Raw genomic sequence first — 19,453 nt, forward strand, 5'->3', positions numbered from 1 at the left:
TTATTTTTGTGTGCGTGTACCGTCAAATCAGATCTGACTGGTACAGGAGGAGATTGCCCCTCCTTCCCCGGCAGAGCATCTGGTGGATTCGAACCGTGCACCTCTGGGATTGTAGTTGCAGCTTCTTGCCACTAGGCCACCAGAGCTCCCCTACAATATGCATTTTTAAGGTTGTTAGGTTTACAGTAATATCTGTCCTCCCTTAGACAGTCTGTAATACCTGCTCCCTGTTCATGAGTTTAAACATGATTTTCTTTGAACCTCACTTACCAGCTGCTGGTTTATCTGTGGTCTTGACACGTCCCTCCTGTCCCTGGCACCTGGGATTTACCTTCCTGGGGTCAATCTGTGAAAGGTTTCTACTTGAATAGCTCATCTCTTCTTATAAATTACATCTTTCTAATGACACCAACTAAAACCCTCAAATCTATATTGCTTAGCCCTGCAGAGGCTTTATACATATCCTCTCGGCTTGCTTCGGGAGTTCTGGTGCCCTAGTGGTAAGAGCTATGCTGCCATACCAAAGTCACATGGTTCAAATCCACCAGCTGCTCCACAGGAGAAGGATGGGTGGTTTCCTCACATGGGATTAAGTGCCTCTGAAAGCATTTAGGGCCAGCTATGAGTTGGTTCCTACTCCACTATACATAGTAACAACTGAGTTTACCCAAGAAACAGAACATGTGAGAACATAGGAGAGGTCATTACAGGTGGAGGAGAATGGAGCCGGTCACAAGAACGGAACAGAGCTGTCAGTGGCCCCATGTGGAGCCAGAACTCAAGGGTGTATATGGATGTGTTTTTTCCCATGGCAATGTTTGTGCCTCATCAATTGAAGATCTCAGAACATTCAATAATTAGACAGATTTCACTGGTATTTTAAGAAACTACAACCAAACAGTGGGGGCAGCGCTCTGGTGAGGGAGCTACAATTCTTTCAAACCATATGCATCTGAATAAGTAATATTTGGCACGACAAGGCATTTTGTATGCCATTTTCAATCATGGTTGAGAATATTTGAGACTTCTTTTGTCAGTGTTTGTCTGCGTGTAAATCTGGTCAGTGCAGTTCCACTGTTGGGTAAATGAAATGGAAGTTTTGTTTTTCTTTGCTATTTAAATAATGATAATGTTTCATCGTGTTTGGGGCCAAGGTGTAACAGTAGTTTAGGTTCCCATTCGACAATTCCGACACAAGCTTTTCAGTGGTGTTGGTTAACTCGTTCACATCAGGCATGCGTTCTCATTGTTTCTGTCATGATGGTTCTGTTTCTACTCATCTAGTTTGATGGCTGTTTTCAAGTCTGGTGTGAGCGGGACACAAACAGTGGAAGGACTAGTATGCCCACAGGTATCTAGGGCTTTTTGCTTCCAACTAACAGTGACTTCTCCTCCTCCTCATTATTACTATTATTATCATTAATATTTGTGTTGTGTGCGCCATCAAATCGGATCTGACTGGTACAAGAAGAGATTGTCCCTCATTCGCCAGCAGAGCATCTTGTAGATTCAAACCATGCACCTCAGGGATTGCAGTGTAGCTTCCTGCCTCTAGGCCACTGGAACTCACTTAGTGTTGACTTTTAAAGGCACCTCTCTTAACGCAACCAGGAGCTAAGCAAGGCCCGCTTATCCTCTGGCCTTTTCCACTTCTGACTGAAATGAAGAACTAGGCTGAGCCAGAATGGCTGGAGGAGCCCAATTGTCTGGCCAGAGAGCGGAGTTCTGGCTCCAGCTTCAGAGGCCCCCTGTAGTATTTTGTTGTTAGGCCTGTAAGTTAGCCTCTAACTCACAGTGACCTGATGCGCAGTAGAACAAAACTCCACCCTGTCCTACACCGTCCCCATGATCCATAGCATTTCACTGGCTGATTTTCAGAGATCCATCACCACCCCGTTCTTTCAAGTCTTTCTTAGTAGCAGCTCCTCTGAAACCTGTTCAGCAACCCACAAGCCTCGACTGGCACATGACTGGTGGCTGTGAACGATTATATTGACCAGGAATCGAACCTGGGTCCCCTCATGGAAGGTAAGAGTACACCCCTGCATCACTGCTACCTTCTCTTTGAGGAGAAAGGCCCTGGCAACCTGTTGTTATTGTTATTGTTGTTATGTACCGTCGAGTTGCCTGCAACCCACGGCAACCCTGAGTACAACAGCCCTAAACCCTGCTCTATCCTGTGCCAATCTCACTGTCTCTGACACACCCATCCCGATTACCCCAGTCACTGAATCAATCCACCTCATAGAGGGTCTTCCCCTTCTGCACTGTCCCTCTACCCTCCCAGACATGATGTCCCTCTCCAAGAACTGATCCCTCCTTTAGACATGTCCAGAGTAGGTCAGATGAAGCTTTAGAATCCTTGACTCCAAGGAGCAGCCTGGTTTAACCCTCTCCAGGTTGAACCTGTTAATTTTCTTAGCGGTCCATGGTACCCTCAATATTCTTCTCCAGCACTCAAAGGCATCAATTCTCCTTCTATCCTACCTAGTCATTGTCCAGCTCTCTGATGCATGGCAAGGAATGGCAAAGACCGTGGCCTGTATCAAGTGCACCTTATTTTCCAGAGCGATATCATTGCTCTTCAGTTCTCTGGAGAGGTCCCTAACAGCAGACTTTCCCATCACAATACATCTTTTACTTTCCTGGCTGCTGATGCCAAGAGTGTTGACTGTGAAGCCAAGCAAATTAAAGCTGTGAACAATCTCAGTCTCTTCACCTGTTGTTGTTGTTATGTGCCATCGAGTCATTTGTAACTCATAGCGACCCTATGTACAACAGCCCTAAACCCTGCTCTATCCTGTGCCAGTTGCATTGCCTCTGACATACCCATCCCGATTACCCCAGTCACTGAATCAATCCATCTCATAGAGGGTCTTCCCCTCCTGCACAGTCCCTCCACCCTCCCAAGCATGATGTCCCTCTCCAAGGACCTGTCTCTCCTTACAACATGTCCAAAGTATGTCAGATGAAGCCCCAGAATCCTTGCCTCCAAGGAGCAGCCTGGTTTAACCCTCTCAAGGATGAATCTGTTTGTTTTCTTGGCAGTCCATGGTACATTCAGTACTCTTCTCCAGCACCACAGCTCAAAGGCATCAATTCTCCTTCTATCCTCTCTAGTCATTGTCCAATTCTCTGATGTATAACAAGTGATTACAAAGACCATGGCCTGTATCAGGCGCACCTTAGTCTCCAGAGAGACACCGTTGCTCTTGAGTACTTTGGAGAGGTCCCTAACAGCAGACTTTCCCATCATGATACGTTTTTTGATTTCCTGGCTGCTGGTGCCAAGAGTGTTGACCAGAGAGTAGAGCCGAGCAAACTGAAACTGTGAACAATCTCAGTCTCTTCGCCATCCATCCTGATGCTACCAATTGGTCCAGTGGTGAGAATCTTTGTCTTCTTGACATTGAGCCTCAGTCCATACTGAAGGCTGCAGTCCTTGACCCTCTGCAGCAAGTGCATGAGGTCCTCCTCAGCCATTGACCACACTGTGGAGCACAGTTCCACTCTGATCCACAGGCACTGCCGTGAGTGAGTCATGACTGATTGGATGATCGTTGGTTTATCGCTTTCCTGGCTGTGTCACGTGATTCTGAGATCAAAGTGGCCTGGATAACCCTCCCTGGGCCTGGGCATATCTAGGTATTAGGAGGCTTGCGCTGAAGTCACAGGCCATCACATTAACTTCAGCCCTGGGGGACATCTGGGGACCCCCGGAACCTGAGTGCTGCCTGCATCCCTTTCACTCATCGGTTGGATTTTATTGTTGTTGTTTTGGTGGTTTTTATTTTATATTAATTTGCTCATAAAACTCATATACATAGTGTTTCACCCTTTTCTTCATTCACATTGTGTCTTACACTATCATTCCCATGCATTATGTTTTATAAAATTAATCACCATTGGACCTTGCCCATCATTACCCTGTATTTCCAGGTCCCTGCTAGATTCTTCCCATTTCCTTCACCCCCTCCTTTCACCCACCAAATTGTGCAACATTGTGGTTATCTGTAGGTTTTAAGACCAGGTTTTAAACACCAGATCCCTGGGAGCCCAGGAAGGAATACCATTGGACTAACATCCAGAAGGGCAGGCTAGAGATGGATTTCTCCTTTTGCGTTCCCCCCTTACAGAGCCATAGGTGAGAGAGACCCATCCCAGGGCCACCAGTACTGCTTTTCACAGGCCAGGAGAGAGGCACAGAGCAGGTGGACCAGGTGACTCCCAATCCCTGTGGTCTGCCGCTGACCAGCAGTTGCAAGTAAGATTCTGCCCAGCCAACTCAGAGCCACCGTAGTTTCAGCTGCTGCTCAGGTGCCTCGTTGGGTCTTAGCGCCTCGAGATGCTCAAGAGCTGACACCCGCTCCTCTACGAGGAGCCTCTCATGCAGCACATGATCCTTCACTCACCTGCAAGTCTCAAAAAACAAACAGACAGTGTCTCTCAGTGTGGAAATAGATCTCTCAGCTCCAGCTCCCTGAGTTCCAATTTTTTTCTTCTTCGTGACAACTACAGGCTCAGGACCTGGCTTGCAGTTCCTTCAGAGGACCACTAGAAAGAGGCTGGGGTCTCCTTCACCCCAAAGAGGCCTCTTTGGGTACCGACCTCTACTTTGAGTCCATCCTCCATCTTGTTGGCTTTTCACTGTCCAAGACTCTGACTCATAGACAATTCTGCCAGGGCTCAACCCAGGAAGTGCCTTTCCTCACCCTCAGTATGTCCTTGTCAGTCGACTGACGGAGTCAACAGTCTTTGGCCACGTGAGCTCACTTACTCAAGAGCAGGGTCTAGTAGCAATGGGCTGCTCTCCCGAGCACCAGCGGTCTAGGCTGGACAAGGGCGAGACTCGTCCCTGAATGGAGGCCCTAGGGATGCCACCTCAGTTCTCTCCCCACGTCCATGAGAAAGTCAGTGTTGAGGTATCATGTCTGTCTTCCTCTCTGCCTTCTTTGCTTGCTTCTTTGTGCTTTCCTTCAAAGTACAGCCTGTTAGAGAAGCACTGACATTGAAACTGACAGTGCAGCAATAAAACAGTGTAGGTAGGGAAAGAAAAAAAAGGGGTGCCCTGGACACTTCATGGTGCCAAGTTTCCCAGGGCCTGTTCAGGGACTTAGAACCAGTGAGATTTCAAGGGAGGCCAGAGCCAGAGCATCTGTCATCTTCTGAGATTGCAGTTGATGAGGATGGAAGTGGCCAGTTTCCTGTTGGAGTTCCCTAGCACTGCTGTTAACAGCAGTCCCACAAATGGGTGTCTTTAAAGAACAGGAATGTGTTTTCTTCCAGTACCAGAGGCGTCTTGGTTATCTACTGCTTCCATAACAGAGACATCACAAGTGGATGACTTTAACAAATGGAAATTTTTTTTTCCTTGCCATTTAATAAGAAGCTAAAAGTCTAAATTCAAGGTGCTGGCTCTAGGAGATGGCTTTCTCTTTCTAGGAAAAGGCCCTTTCTCTCTGTGCTGGTTCTGGGAGAAGATCCTGGTTTTCTTCAGCACCTGTAGGCCTGGCATTCTTTGAAGGTCTCCATGTCTTGGCCCTGACCTGTGCCAAGGAGGCGCCCGCATAGGGTTGTGGTCCAAAGGACATGAGCCCCTTCGGGCTCTTCTGTCTTGGTCTCACTGATGTCCCTCTCTTGCCACTCCTGCTCTCCTTTCAGCTCGTGAAATAAAAAGTGTTACAGGCCACACCCCAGGGTTGTGCTGGAATCAAGGGTATTGCGTCCCACCCTTAGTTCTCATAAAACTGCTTGACTTCTGGAGTCATAGAGAGATCAGTATAAAACTTCTATATAACACCATTACTTATATGTGTTTTGGGCAAATGCAAATCCATGTGACAGGAGCTAACAAACAGTCTGCATCAAGATCTCACCTTTTTTTGTCAGTAGCCCATGTAATTCCTTGGCAATCTTTCCATGGCACCTACTTTGCTCTGTGTATGTGTGAGAGAGAGAGTGTCTGTGTTTGTGTGTCTGTGTGTGTCTATGCAGCTCTTTCTTACCTCAGGTGATTAGATCTAGGATCCTCCTCCATGAATATGATGATCCCAGCTGCTTGATCACACTGTGGAAGACGGTTACATTCCATTAGTTCCCACACGTGTGTGCCGGTCAGGATTTGAACACATGTTTTGTGGGGAAGGCCTAATTCAATCCTTAAGACATTTCCTGGAATTCTTTACAAGAAACTGCCATTGGCTCAGCCTTCCATTTCGAGCCGTAGCTTGTGTTGAGACCATAGTTATCCACAGAGAAATCTCTGTTGACAGCAGCTGCATGTCGTCCATGATCACGCCTTTTCAGCCTTGTTGGGGTGCTTCACTGTGGGGACTGACTTAACATCGTGGCCTAATCTGCCTTCTTTGCTATTCCAGAACCGAACACCGTCAGCTACAGCCAGTCCAGCCTGATCCACCTTGTGGGGCCTTCGGACTGCACCCTGCACGGCTTTGTGCATGGAGGTGAGTCTTAAGTGGCTCCTGCTGTTCTCTTCCTGCTCGCTGCTTTCTCGCCGCTTCCCTCGGGAAGCCATGGGGCAGGCTGACCCAGTTTAGGGGCTTGTGTTTAATGAAGTATAAATTTAAACTTTGAAGAGGTTGCATAATAAATTACCGAAATACTGTTGGTGCCCATTTTTAAAATTGGAAATGAAAGTCAAATGGAATGAATAGATCCTAATGGAGGGTCACACTCAACTCTGGAATCGTATTGCAGTGAGGTGTTTCATGACTTCCTGGGGACCAGGGCAGGGCCTTGAGTGGGATGCTGATGTGTTCGGGGACAATGCCCTGGTGCAGTAACAGACAGTGGCTGATCACAAATGTTTCTGCCCTTGATGTTTGCGTTCCTGTGCCGTGCTGTCTGATCCCTCCTCAGTCAGCACAGAAATTGAACTCAGCCTTCCCCAGCATTAGGGGAACATAGGACACACCAAAATCTCCTAGTTCACAGAGGAGCCCATTTACTTTCCTAGGGGGGTAATTATTTCTATCTTGTGGTCCCGGATAAATATAAGTAGCTTATCAAGTTCATCTATTTTGGAAATTACTATCTTGGATAAGACTAAAATAAAGCAGACTTTAAATTTGATCCAAAGAAGAACAGAGGAAAAAAGCAGGTTCAGGTAATGGCAGAAGTTGTAAGATAAGGTGGGGGTGATGGGGAATCCTACTATTCTGAGGATTCAAGGCTAGTCATCCTTCCCCAGGTGCTATGAGCACTTTCACTATGCTGTTTATTTGCTGTCTCATTTCCAGTTGCCTAAAATGCCAAGTTGTCCTTTCTTCCCCTACTCAGAACACTCCTATTGATCCTTCAAAACCCAGCCCAAATGGCCCCACTCTGTGCAAGCTTATGTTGACATTTCTGCAATGGAGTGCCTCAGGAGCAAGACCTAGACCTTATTCTTTATACTGACTCCAGACAACATGAAAAAAGCACTTTGTAGATACTTGTTCTATCCATGAGACTTATATATTCCTTTCCGTTTGAGAAGCTTGAGATAAAAGACCTATCAGGGTTTCGGCTCTGGCCTGTGAGCACTGGGCAGCTGCACCCCACTTCCACCGAGTGCCATGGCTGCGGCTGGAGGGCCGATAATGGCTAGACGCTGCGCTCTCCCCAACTTCCTTCTCCTTCTCTTGGTCTCATGCTCTACCTGGTCTGGAACCATCCTGACAGAGTATTGTTACAGGATGTGAAAGCTCTCAGCCTCCATCATGACCACTATTTGACCCCCTGTAGACTGGATCCAATCCCACAGTTGAAATATGTTGGAGGCAGAGCTGGATGTGATGCTTATACAGTGTCGGAACAAAGGCTGGGATGGTTATGATGTACAGTGGGAATGCAGGACCGACTTAGATCTTGCATACAAATTTGGAAAAACTGGTGAGCTGTGAAGGCTATGACCCCTCTGAAGATTATTATGTACCAAGAGGATCCTGTGGCTTGGAATATAATTTAGATTACAAAGAAATTGGTTTGAAGAGATTGAGAGAGTCTGGAAAAACACTCTGACTTTAACTCTTTCTCTGGCTATGATAAGAAGTTGTACCCCTCAGATTCCAGTGGTATTAGTGGGTGGATTATCACTTGCTATTGCCTTTGGAGTTTATAAGCTGTTCCTGAGTTGGTGGTCAAGATTCTCCTCCACCATATTCTGAATAGCCTTCATATTCCCACCAGTATTGGAGATTCAACATCATGGGAGGATTCTCTCCCCCAGACGTTAAGTTTGAATTCACAGGACCAGGGAACACTGGCCATGGTGAGACTTCTGGTTTGGGCAGTGCTTTCAGAGGAGAACAAGGTTACAGCAGTTCAGGACCGGATCCCAGTCCAGGTCCATTTCTGGACTGGACTGGGAACTGGAGGACTGTTAGGGGAATTGTTTGGCAGCAAAAGGTGTTGCCCATGGTGCTGCCCATCTTGCTCTCCGTCACACTCCAGCACATGGAACAGTCATGCTAATGCACCACTTCATGGAGACTCACAAACAGGAACCAGAACAGCGTCCGGTAACAGTGGTCCCAGAAGATGATAAGAAAGGAGAAAAGGTGAAGTCAGACACTGGATGCTACTTCCTGCTTTTTCATCATTCTCTCTCTCTCAAAAATAAAAGAGCTACCTGCTCACAGCGATGGAAGAGAGATAATAAAAATGTCTGTGGTATTGTATCCTGTTATAGCTTTTTGTATTATCTGAGGCCAAGAGTTAATATGTGACAAAATAGTGATGTAGAGAATTGTGTTTGTTAGTATAACATGCAGATGTATATTGCCGCTTGTAAAAGTGCTGGTGGTTGTGGAGTATCAGAAATATGTGGTTAAACTTCTAAAACATATGATACCAGAAGAGGCATTCAAAATGAAGATTTTATGCTGAGTCCAGGACATTTCAGTCTGAGGATTTTGTTGATGAATCAATTCTTCCAAGGTAGCAATAACAGTTACCCTGCCCGGTACCATGGTTTACTGGTCTTCAAACATTTAAACAAGCTTTGGACTACTATAAACACTAACTTGTGGGTCTTTATCATCTAATCTCAGGCACCTCAGATGCCATCAGTGGTGGCTGTGGAGGTATAATTTTGGCAAGTGAGAATGAATTTTACAGGAAAAGGGAGAAAAATAAGCTTCTGGAAGGTTATGAATAATTGGGCACTGACAAAATATTCAGCAAAGGGCATTTAATAGTAAAAGCGTGCAATTCTTTCTGGAATTTCCTTTTTTTCTCCCCCTCTTGTTGTGTACTGTCGAATCGGATCCAACTGGCACGGGAGGAGATGGCCCCACCTTCTCCAGCAGAGCATCTGGTGGATTCAAACCACATACCTTCAGGATTTCAATGCAGTCTCTTGCCACTAGGCCACCAGAGCTCCCTGTGGGATTTCAAGTATTGTTGTAACTGTTTTAATCAGTAAAATAACTAAATTTAAAAAGGAACACATACATACATACACAAAAGACCTATCAGATCAGGGCCTATGCCCTGATTTGAACTATGTTTTTTTTAAGGTGGTTTATGGTGGTGTTGGTTGGTTTTGGGGGGTGTGTTTTTTCTAATTTATTTTTTAATTAGCCTCCTTTTGTATACCTACCTTTCACTCTGCACTACCCTGAACTTTGATTCACTTGGGTCCTAGCTAGGGGAAGCTTTATAAGAATCAGGGCTTCTGGATCCACTACTGTTGTGACAATTCAAGTGACTTATGTACCTTGAGAATATGGCCTCTACAGCTGTGGTCTTGTCATCTTTCCCTATTTCTCCATCCTTCCCTCTCAGGTCTCCCAGGTCTCCCTCACTCCTCAGGTGGGCAGCAGCCTCCCGGGAACAGGGAGCAACCCCCTCTTCAGAGCACCTGGTCACCCAGCACTTGGCTTCTGCCACTGCCGAGAATTGTCTTTCAGCCTCACAGTATTTTCTCTGCAGTTGGTGAAATGCTGAAGCTAGGATTTCGATTTATTTTGTCAGCATGGTAAAAATTTTTTCCTAGATGTGGTATTTCTATCATCACCAGGTCCTTGGTGGGAAGTTTTCATTCCCGAGTCCAGCCTTCTTTTTTAGATGCTGAAAGAAAGGCAAGGTGTGAGGGAAGAATTTGAAAAAAAAAAACCAAACCCAAACCCTTTGCATTTTCATGCTGTCTGCTTACAGGCCCTGAGCTTCCTCTGATAACATTTAACGTGTGCTGAGGAAGTGTTTGCAGTGCCTTTACAAGAAGAGCTTTGGTGGCAAAGTGTGTTACATGTTGTGCTGCTAACCAAAAGGCCAAATGTTTGAATCCACCAGTGATTCTGAGGAAGAAAGACGTATAGTCTCCTCCCGTTAAGTTTTGCAGACTTGGAAACCCAGTGGAGAGGGTCATTTTGACTCGGTAAGGACTCGACGGAAGCAGAGTTTAGTTTCATTAGATTTAACACTCACTGTAATAGTGGTTCTGTGCCTATAATTAATTGAAACATGTCTAATAATTTTAGCAAAACTAACTGCCCCCTCACAGTGCTTCAGGTCTCACAGGGATAAGTGAATAAAATAAACACCACGCTGGAAACAGTGAAAGCCTACTATTTTATACTCTTTTCCTACAGTCAAGAAGAATAGTATATAAAAGGAACAGAATCAAAGTCTTCACTAAACTGCAATTCAGTTGATGCCAATCTCAGGAGAAAGACAGTGAACTGAAGGGGATGCTGATTTAGCTTTTATTCAGTCACTCTATTCCGTGTGTCTTTGAAAAAATGCCAAAAAAAAAAAAAATGCCACCCACCCCAGTTTTCTATGAATTTCACACCTAGAGTAGCCTTGTTATTAAGGACTACTTCCCACTGCCTGTCTTTTCCATTTTATTCAAGTTGAGTTTTGGTTGTTTTTTCTTTGTTTGAGTTTTTTCTGATGATAAGAAACTCCTCACAGACACATTAGAAATCTATCTTCCCTGTGACTTCTGGGTTGGAAGTCCCAGGTGAGGAGCTGGTGACTCCTATCAGGGCGACGAGTCCAGATTAGCTGTGAATCGGAAGTAGAAACGGGGTAGTTTCTCTATTCCTGATTTCATGGACAGAATAACTGATACCCAGGGATGAGCTGCAGGATAGAAATGTTGTCATGTTGTGAGGTGGCATCTTGCCAACTCCAGCTCATAGCAACCCTATGTACAACGAATCCGAAACCTTCCGTGGTCCTGAACCATCCTCACCGTCTTCACCATGCCCATTCAGGACAGAGGACCCCTGTTATAATGTGCAGAACAGAGGCTCGCCCAGGCCTGTGCAGTTCCAAATTTCATACAAGTCCCAAAGCCAAAGGTGAGCTCACAGAAGGAGCAGTGTTAGCCTGACTCTTGGCATCTGCTTTCCCCACATTCCATGAAAATCACTGTGTGCCTCCCAGCAGATCCCCTCTTTTCCTTTTCTGTTTATAAATTACTTGTGGTGGTGGTGTTATATGCAGTTACTTTAGACTCTAGTAACCCTATGTACAATAGCTGTGAATGCTGTATCCTGAGCTAATCTCACTTTCTCTGACACAGCTACCCCTATTAATCCAGTCACTGCATCAATTCCGCTCATCTGGGGTCTTCCTCTCCTGCATTGTCCCTCCACCATTTTAGCATGATGTCCCTCTCCATGGATTAGTCCTTTCTGGCCATGTGCCCAAAAGTATGTGAGATGGAGCTTCAAAATCCTAGCCTCCAAGGAGCAACTTGGTTTCACTCTCCAGGACAGACCTGTTCACTTATTTTGGTGAGGTTGTTTGTTTGTTTGTTTGAAATATACACAGCAGAGCATACACCAACTTCTGTGTGTACAACTCAGTTGCATTTTAACTGCCCAATATTGAGAAACATACAACTTTGTAATAATTTGGCCAGATTTAGAGGATGTGGTTCTTTTTTTTTTATTAAGGTACTCTAGTGCCACGGGGATTAAAGCATCCAGCTTCTAAGCAGAAAGTGACAAGTTCAAACCCAGTAGCTGCTCAGTAAGGAAAATACGCAGGAGTCTAGTCTACTTTGATCACGATTTAGAGCCTGAAATCCCTGAGGGGCAGTTCTCTGTCCTGCAGGGTCTCTGTGAGTCAGAATCAACTCAGTGGCTGTGGGCTTGGGCTCATTTGATTCATCTTCTTAAAGCCCTCACCCTGTCTTTTTTTTTTTTTTTTGGCCACCTGTTCTCAGTTACCTTTTTTTTTTGTCTGCTCTTATTTCTTTGTCTCATTCTCTGTGACCAAGAACGTGACTCTTCTGCCACGGTTCCTGCCTGGGGGCCGCAGTCGGAGGGTCACTGCCTGTGTCCAGCCACCCAGTCAATAGGAAGCTTGTGTTCCCTAGAATCCAGACCCCTGTGACTGGATAGGACCGAGGGGGCCTTTTTAGGGGCGAGCTGAGGGCCTCAGCCAGGACAGACCCCAGAAGAATCTTCAGCATGGGCTCATCACCTCTGACCTTTCAGAGGCCTTGGATTTTTCTTTCAGTTTTTGTTTTGAAAATCAATTATTCATAAATCAAAGAATTAGGTAGATAAAGTCCACAACGGCTTTTGACCAAACTCAGCTATTCCTGTCTTCCCTTCTCTCGTCTCATCCCTCTTTTCAGGAACTTTAGCTGCTTGTCTCTGGTATGGGATTTAATGTTCTTGAAAGGTAGTCTCTTATTATTGTCTTCTGATTTGTCACTTTCAGACATCAGCTATGTCAGTACCATTTGCTGCTGAGTCAGGTGGAGTGCTGTGATCGCATTTCTTATGTAACTTAGTCACTATAGTGCCTAATATTCTGTTTGCTTTGAATATCCATCTGAGGTTCTCTGTGTCCCCTAGGAGTTCTAGAAAATGCTTCTCAACACAGTTTTACTTGACAGCTAATTCTTCAGTGCCGTTCTTCCCTGACAGTATTCATCGTCACCCTTCCTCCAGCTACGCGTTCCCAGTGCCTGCTCAAAGCTGCTGCCCTGGGACATCCTTTGCCTCTCCTGTGTCATAGACCTTTGATTTTTCTCTTTGCTCGCTTTGGTAGCATACACCCTCCACTGGCTCCTAAGAGACAAAACAACAGTTGCCATCATGTTAAAATACAGTGTGTGTCAGAGTGGAGCTGCGCTGGGTCAGTTTTTCAGTGACTGCTTTTTCAGACCGTCCCTGGGCTTTTCTTCCACTGTACCTTTGCAGGGACTTGAACTTCTGTCCTTTTGGTTAAGTCACTGAGCACATGAAACATTTACACATTTGCATCACTTAGGGACTCAGCTTTCAGTCAATCAAAGGGTTAAAACCCAAACCATTGCCATCAAATCAATTCTGGCTCACGGTAGCTCATAGGCTACAGAATAAAACTTTTCCAAAGGCTTTCCTTGGCTCTACTATCTACAGAGGTACCTAGGAGGCACAAACGATTCAGGCCTGATTGCTAAACAAAAGATTGGTGGTTCGAACTCCCCAGCAGAATGCTGTAGAAGCAAGTCCTAGTCATAGCTGCCCTGGAGCCCTTGGCAGCCAAGAAAATCCAGGGATCCAGAGAGGCAGTTCTACTCTCCCAGCTCCGGGGGGGTGAGTTTGGTGTTTGGAATCTCTGTGGCAGCAGTTCAAAAGGTCTTTTCTTACCTGGAGCCACTGGGTGATTTCGAACCATTAACCTTAGGTTAGTAGTTGCATGCAAACCAATTGTGCCATCCAGAAATCTCTGCTTCCAATGACAGATGCTATATTATTAGTGAAGCTAAGGTTTCAGCTGCTTGTAGCAAAGACTCAGAAAACAGCACTGGCTTCCACCAAGAAACTTTTTCCCCCCTTACATAACAATGCATCTGTAGAAAGCCCAGGGCAGATGTGGCAGGTCTGTAGTGCTGGGGAGCTAATCTCCTTCTACCCTATTCCTTTGCCTTTCTGGCTCTGTTCTCTATAGGACAACTGAAGGCTCATCCTAAGATCAGGCTCCCAGTGAAGGAGACTGTACAGAGCAAGTCAGGAAATGATAGCTCATGTGTTTTCATCTTGTTGACTGGAATGTAGTCCTGGAACCACGGCTACTAAAGAAAAATAGGTGGACAGACAGGTGGAAGTGGAGGTTACCACAAAAGAATGAGAGAACAGAATGTGGGTCCCCTTCTCTGCTATGGGACATATGGGAGGACATTTTCTAGACTTTGTACATATGAAAACATTTTCTGGCCGGTTATGGAATTTTTTGCTGCTAGTTGAGTTCAAACAAAAATCTTATTAAGCCAGTTACAGGAATTTAAATCTGTTTAGTTCATGGTTTGTAAATTGAGGTAGCATGTCCACTGAGGAATCAAAACTATTCCAAAAGGAAAATAACTTCCCAGGGTTTTTCTCTGCCATCTTATCCACGTTGTCATGGCAGCAAGGCCAGAGCAGTCCCTTTGTGGTGACAGTTCCCTTCAACCACAGTTTCTATTCCAAACCCTAGCGTCTGTTTCCCAAAATGAACTGAATGTGCAAGGCATATGATTTGACAGTTTGACTTTAAAGTGACTATTTGGACACCAATTCACTTTAAGGCTCAAGAGATCACCTCAGGGAAATGGCCTGGATGGACCATCCCAACTTCATGGATGCCACAAGGCTGAATTTCAGAAGAATTGAAAACTTCTCAGCTGCCACAGTTTCCATTCTGGCTCATGTCATAGAACTCTTTATGTAATAGAATAAGATGTGTTGGGCAAAGGGAGCTCTGGTGGCCTAGTGGCAAGAAGCTGCACTACACTCCCAAAGGCACATGGTTCGAATCCATCAGATGCTCTGCTGGAGAAGGAGGGGCAATCTCTTTCTGTGCCAGTTGGACCCGATTTGACAGTACACAACAACAAATGATGTGTTGGGCAATGGGATTCCAGGAAGAATCCTTTCCCCTATAGGACTTAAAAGGCATTACTCATTCATCTCATAGCTCCAGGATTTCCACCGAGACATTCAAATCCCCCCACTCTCTGCCCCAATTCCTTCCTGTCTCATGAACTTGACCTTCACTCCTCTTTCCAGCCCTTAGTCCATTCTTGATCTTCCAGACCATCAAGGCTTTCTTTGTCTTTCTTAATGTGTATGTCTGAATAACAAAGCCCAAGGGTTGCTTTCTGAGAGTTCCTTGCTGAGGACCTGATTTCCTTTTCTCCCTGGATATTCTACCATGCTGCCACTTAATGCTGTGTTATAACAAGCCCTCTAGGTGACTGTGATGTTTGTTAAAGAATAGTCCTCTAGACTGCTGGGTTCCAAGCCCAGTGTTTTAGATCCAAAAGGCCTAGGAGGGGGATGAGCATTTGCCTCTGCGGATCTAGGAGCACTCTTGGAAAACCACTGCATCTACTTTGAACCATCTTCAACTTCTCCAGCTCTGGCCTGCCTTAGAGTCCTAACTACCAGGTACTCCATTGCATTAAGTCGATCCTGAATTGCAACAGTCCTGTACGACAAAGTAGGACTACTACACCAGGCTTTCCAACGCCAGATATGTTTCAGAAGCAGATCTGAAAGAAGCACATCTTTCTCCCATGTGCTGAGCAGCTGGTAGGTTTGAACTCTTGACCTTTTGGTTAACAGCCAAGTGGCTTACCCATAGTACCATCAGAGATCCTTTTGGAGTTCCTAGGTGGTGCAAATGGTGAATGTCCTTGTGAGAGTGGGCTTGTTCAACTCATATAGTCCCTGGCGGCGTTGGAGGGGGGTACATGGCAGTCATTGTGAGGATAAAACAGTTTCTCTAAACTTGTCTAACTCTGAAAAAATTTTGGGTGCTTGTTAAAAGTACAGATTCTCAAGGTCTACTGCAGAGGCTGATGCAGCAGGTCTATTTTCAGTGAGTTCTCTGGGGGGTTGATAAGTCAGGTGCCTCAGAAATCCAAAGCCATAGTGTACTTTTGTCAAGTTCAGTGATCGTGTCCTCAGTCCTCCTTTCCTTCAACCTCTCAAGAGTCCTGGACCCCATTGACAATGCCACCTTTGAAATCCCCTACTCTACAAATCCATAGGTCCTAATTGTGGTGAGTGTCTGAGTAGCCACCAACCCTTAGAAACCATTGGGCCCAAGGCTCTGTATCTTATGTACTTCCCAGTTTATTCTCCCTCTCTCCAAAGGCAAAGGCTTCTGAATAATCCCATGAATCTTTGACCCTTCCTCTTTTACCTGCCCTCCTCTTCTTTCCCCATCACTGTGTAATTCTTCCCCCAAGACACGCCCTGAGCCCTCTTTTCCTCCCTCTACCTTTCCTTCCTGGTAGCTCACCGAGTTCCCACACCCCACAGTGGCCGCTGGCAGGGCTTTTCTACCCAGCTCAAATGCCTCCCCAAAAATTGGCAGGCAGCCATGGGCACCTTCACTGGAATGATGGTCCTAATCTTTCTTTTTGTGTCCATTTATCTATTTTATTCATAACATCTGAAGCTGTTGTGTGAACTGCACCCTTAGGAACTGTGCACTGTAGCAGCCTCTCTTATCTGTAAGGGGGTTCTGGCAATAAGGGAAAGGAGGTTAAATGAAAGAATACAAACTGAGTGCTTAGCCTAGTTCCTGGCATGTAGGGAATAATTAATAAATAAAAGTTGGATTATTTTTAGATTTGTAATTGTTATATAATTTCCCTTATTGGTTTTATTAAGGAGCCCTGATGGCACAATGGCTAAGCACTTGTCTGCTAACCAAAACTTTGGCACTTAAAACCCACCAGTGGTTCTGTGGTTTCCCCTTTGTTCTCATTCTCATAAAAGGCAATCTGACAGATACAAATGCAATTTTGCTGAAGATTATTCAGAAGGCCTATAACTGGCAGATATTCAAGCTTTATTCAGGTGAAGCCATGGCACAAGGGATATCATTGCTGATGTCAGAAGGATCTTGACTGAAAGCAGAGAATCCCAGAATGGTGTTTACTGTGTTTTATTGATTATGCAAAGGTATTTGACTATGTAAATCATAGCAAATTATGGATAACATTGAGAAGAATGGAAATCTCAGAACTCTTAATTATGCTCATATGAAATCAATATATAGACCAAGAATCAATTTTCCAAAGAAAACTGGGGAATGTTGCATGGTTGAAAATCAAGAAGGGTGTGCGTCAGGGCTGTATCCTTTCCCCATACTTATTGAATCTGTGTGCTGACCGAACAGTTTTAACAGGCTGGATTATATGAAGGTAAAGGAAGCATCCAGATTGGAGGAAGACTCATCAATAACATTCCTTGTGCAGATAACACAGAAAAGTGAGGACGGCTTGAAACATGGTGGAGAAGATCAAAGGCTATATAGCTTTCAATATGGATTACATCTCGACGTCAAGAAAACACAGAAATTCTCACCACAGAGCCAAAAGGCAATGTTGTGACACTTGGAGAAAAGATTGAAATTGTCAACTATTTCATTTAGTTTGGATCCACAATCAACACTCATGGTATCAGCAGCCAAGATTCAAAAGGAAGATTTGTTATAGTAGAGCAAGCTGCCCTCAAGGACCTCTCCAAAGTTTTAAAGAGCAACAAAGTCAGTTTTAAAACGAAGGTACCCTTAATCCAAGCCATGATCTTTTTAGTTACTTGCTATGCATCTGAAAGTTGGGCAATGAATAAAGAAGACCAAAGAACAATCGATGCCTTTGAATTGTGGTATTGGTAAATAGTATTGAATATACCATGGATGGACAAAATAACAAACAAAAATCTATCTTGAAGGAAGCGCAACCAGAGTGTTTCTTAGAGCCAAGAATAGTGAAACTTTGCTTCATTTTCTTTGGACATTAGTTCTAGAGGAGTCAGTCCTTGGAGAGAGAATCCTGCTGGGAAACGTGGAAGGTCGGAGAAAGAGAGGCAGGGCGGACCCTCAACAAGGTGGATTGACACCGTGACTACTGCAGAGGACTTGAACATGACAAAGACCATGCGGAAGGTGCAGGACAGGACCTGGTTTAGAGGGTAATCGGCTCTGCAGCACCTCATAACAGTAAGAGTGGTTCTGTAGTAAAAGGTTATGTGATCTGCTGCCATAAAGATTACCAAGAAATCCCTGTATGACAAGTCTGTTCTATAAGGTTATTTTGAATTAGAATTGACCCAGCAGCACTTGACAATATGAGTTGTGTACCTGCTCCTCAGTTACCGACGTGGCTACGTTCCCAAGACCAGGTCAGTAAGCAAAAATCGACATTTTCAGAAAATGAAGAATGGCCACATCAGATCATAAAGTGGATGATTATTACGTCATCTTTCCACAGCCAAACTGCCCGGAATAAAGGGCCAGCCAAGTTGACACAACCTTAACCATCACAGCCAAGATCACTCACCTCCGACCTTCGCACTTTCACTGCTGATGTCAGAAACATAAAATATCAGCTAACAAGACAGTTGATGAATGTTAGGTGCATTACTGACATACATGCATTACTGAGAGAGAATGTTCTGCTCTACAGAGAACACATACTTTTAATCCCCTTTTCTCCAGTGAGGCATTTATATGATCATGTACTCAACCATAAAGAAAATTTTAATTTGAAATTCCCCAACATGAGATCGTTGAAGCCCAGAGCACCAATAACAAGCACTTAACCACCCAGAAATTAAGAAACATTCATTTCTAAATTACTTCTCATCAAAGAGAAAGTAAATGCTGGACTTAGAAACGCTCTAGAAAATGAGAGGAGAATGCTGTCTGTCAGAACCAGGAGCCTGTGGGTGGCTCTCCCAGAGCAGGAGGGCCTTGCATGTCACTGCCAGACTCCATGGTGATGCGAATGTTGTTAACATGTCCACCCGATCTCCCTGCTACCTCATTCAAACCAGAGAGAAGGCACTGAGAGGAAAACAGCCATTAATAAATGTAGCTATGGCCTTTTCACTTTCTCTGCCATAAAATGTGAGGCCACTGTGGCCATTACCCCATCCTCATGGGTCTATGGTCCTCGGGGTGGCAGCCGTGCCGAGACTGCCAGAGTTCCTGCTTGGGCTATTTTATCACTATCATCGGAAGCCCCTCATATTTGTTGTAAAAATATCCCCTGCTGGTCGCCCTCTTTCTCTTCAACAAGGCGGCCGAGTGGCAGACACAAAGATGCAGATCTTTGTGAAGACCCTGACTGGCAAGACCATCACTCTTGAGGTCAAGCCCAGTGACACCATGGAGAATGTCAAAGCCAAAATCCAAGACAAGGAGGGCATCCCTCCTGACCAGCAGCTTCTGATATTTGCGGGCAAACAGCTAGAGGATGTACACTTTCAGACTACAACATCCAGAAAGAGTTCACCCTGCATCTGGTGCTGCGTCTGCGTGGTGTCATTATCGAGCCTTCCTTGCACCAGCTCGCCCAGTATAACTGCGACAAGATGATCTGCCGCAAGTGTTACGCTCGCCTTCATCCCTGTGCTGTCAATTGCCCCAAGAAGAAGTGTGGACACACCAACAACCTCCGCCCTAAGAAGAAGGTCAAATAAGAGCCCCCTCTTCACTG

General features: G+C 45.2%; 1 protein-coding gene and 1 pseudogene across 2 annotated transcripts in view; both read left to right on the plus strand.

The window, feature by feature from the left end:
- The window catches only part of ACOT7 (acyl-CoA thioesterase 7), a 197,910-nt gene that overhangs the window by 113,497 nt on the left and 64,960 nt on the right, over window positions 1-19,453 (plus strand). For both annotated transcript variants that reach the window (XM_006885794.1, XM_006885795.1), the window contains exon 6: window positions 6,378-6,464. In XM_006885794.1, the coding sequence (XP_006885856.1) occupies window positions 6,378-6,464 (87 nt within the window). The remainder of the gene's footprint in view (window positions 1-6,377; window positions 6,465-19,453) is intronic.
- Window positions 7,578-19,436, plus strand: LOC102848920 (annotated as a pseudogene).

This window comes from Elephantulus edwardii, unplaced genomic scaffold (assembly GCF_000299155.1).
Source record: "Elephantulus edwardii isolate Elephantulus edwardi_28Jun2011 unplaced genomic scaffold, EleEdw1.0 scaffold00045, whole genome shotgun sequence".
NCBI classification, from domain to species: domain Eukaryota; kingdom Metazoa; phylum Chordata; class Mammalia; order Macroscelidea; family Macroscelididae; genus Elephantulus; species Elephantulus edwardii.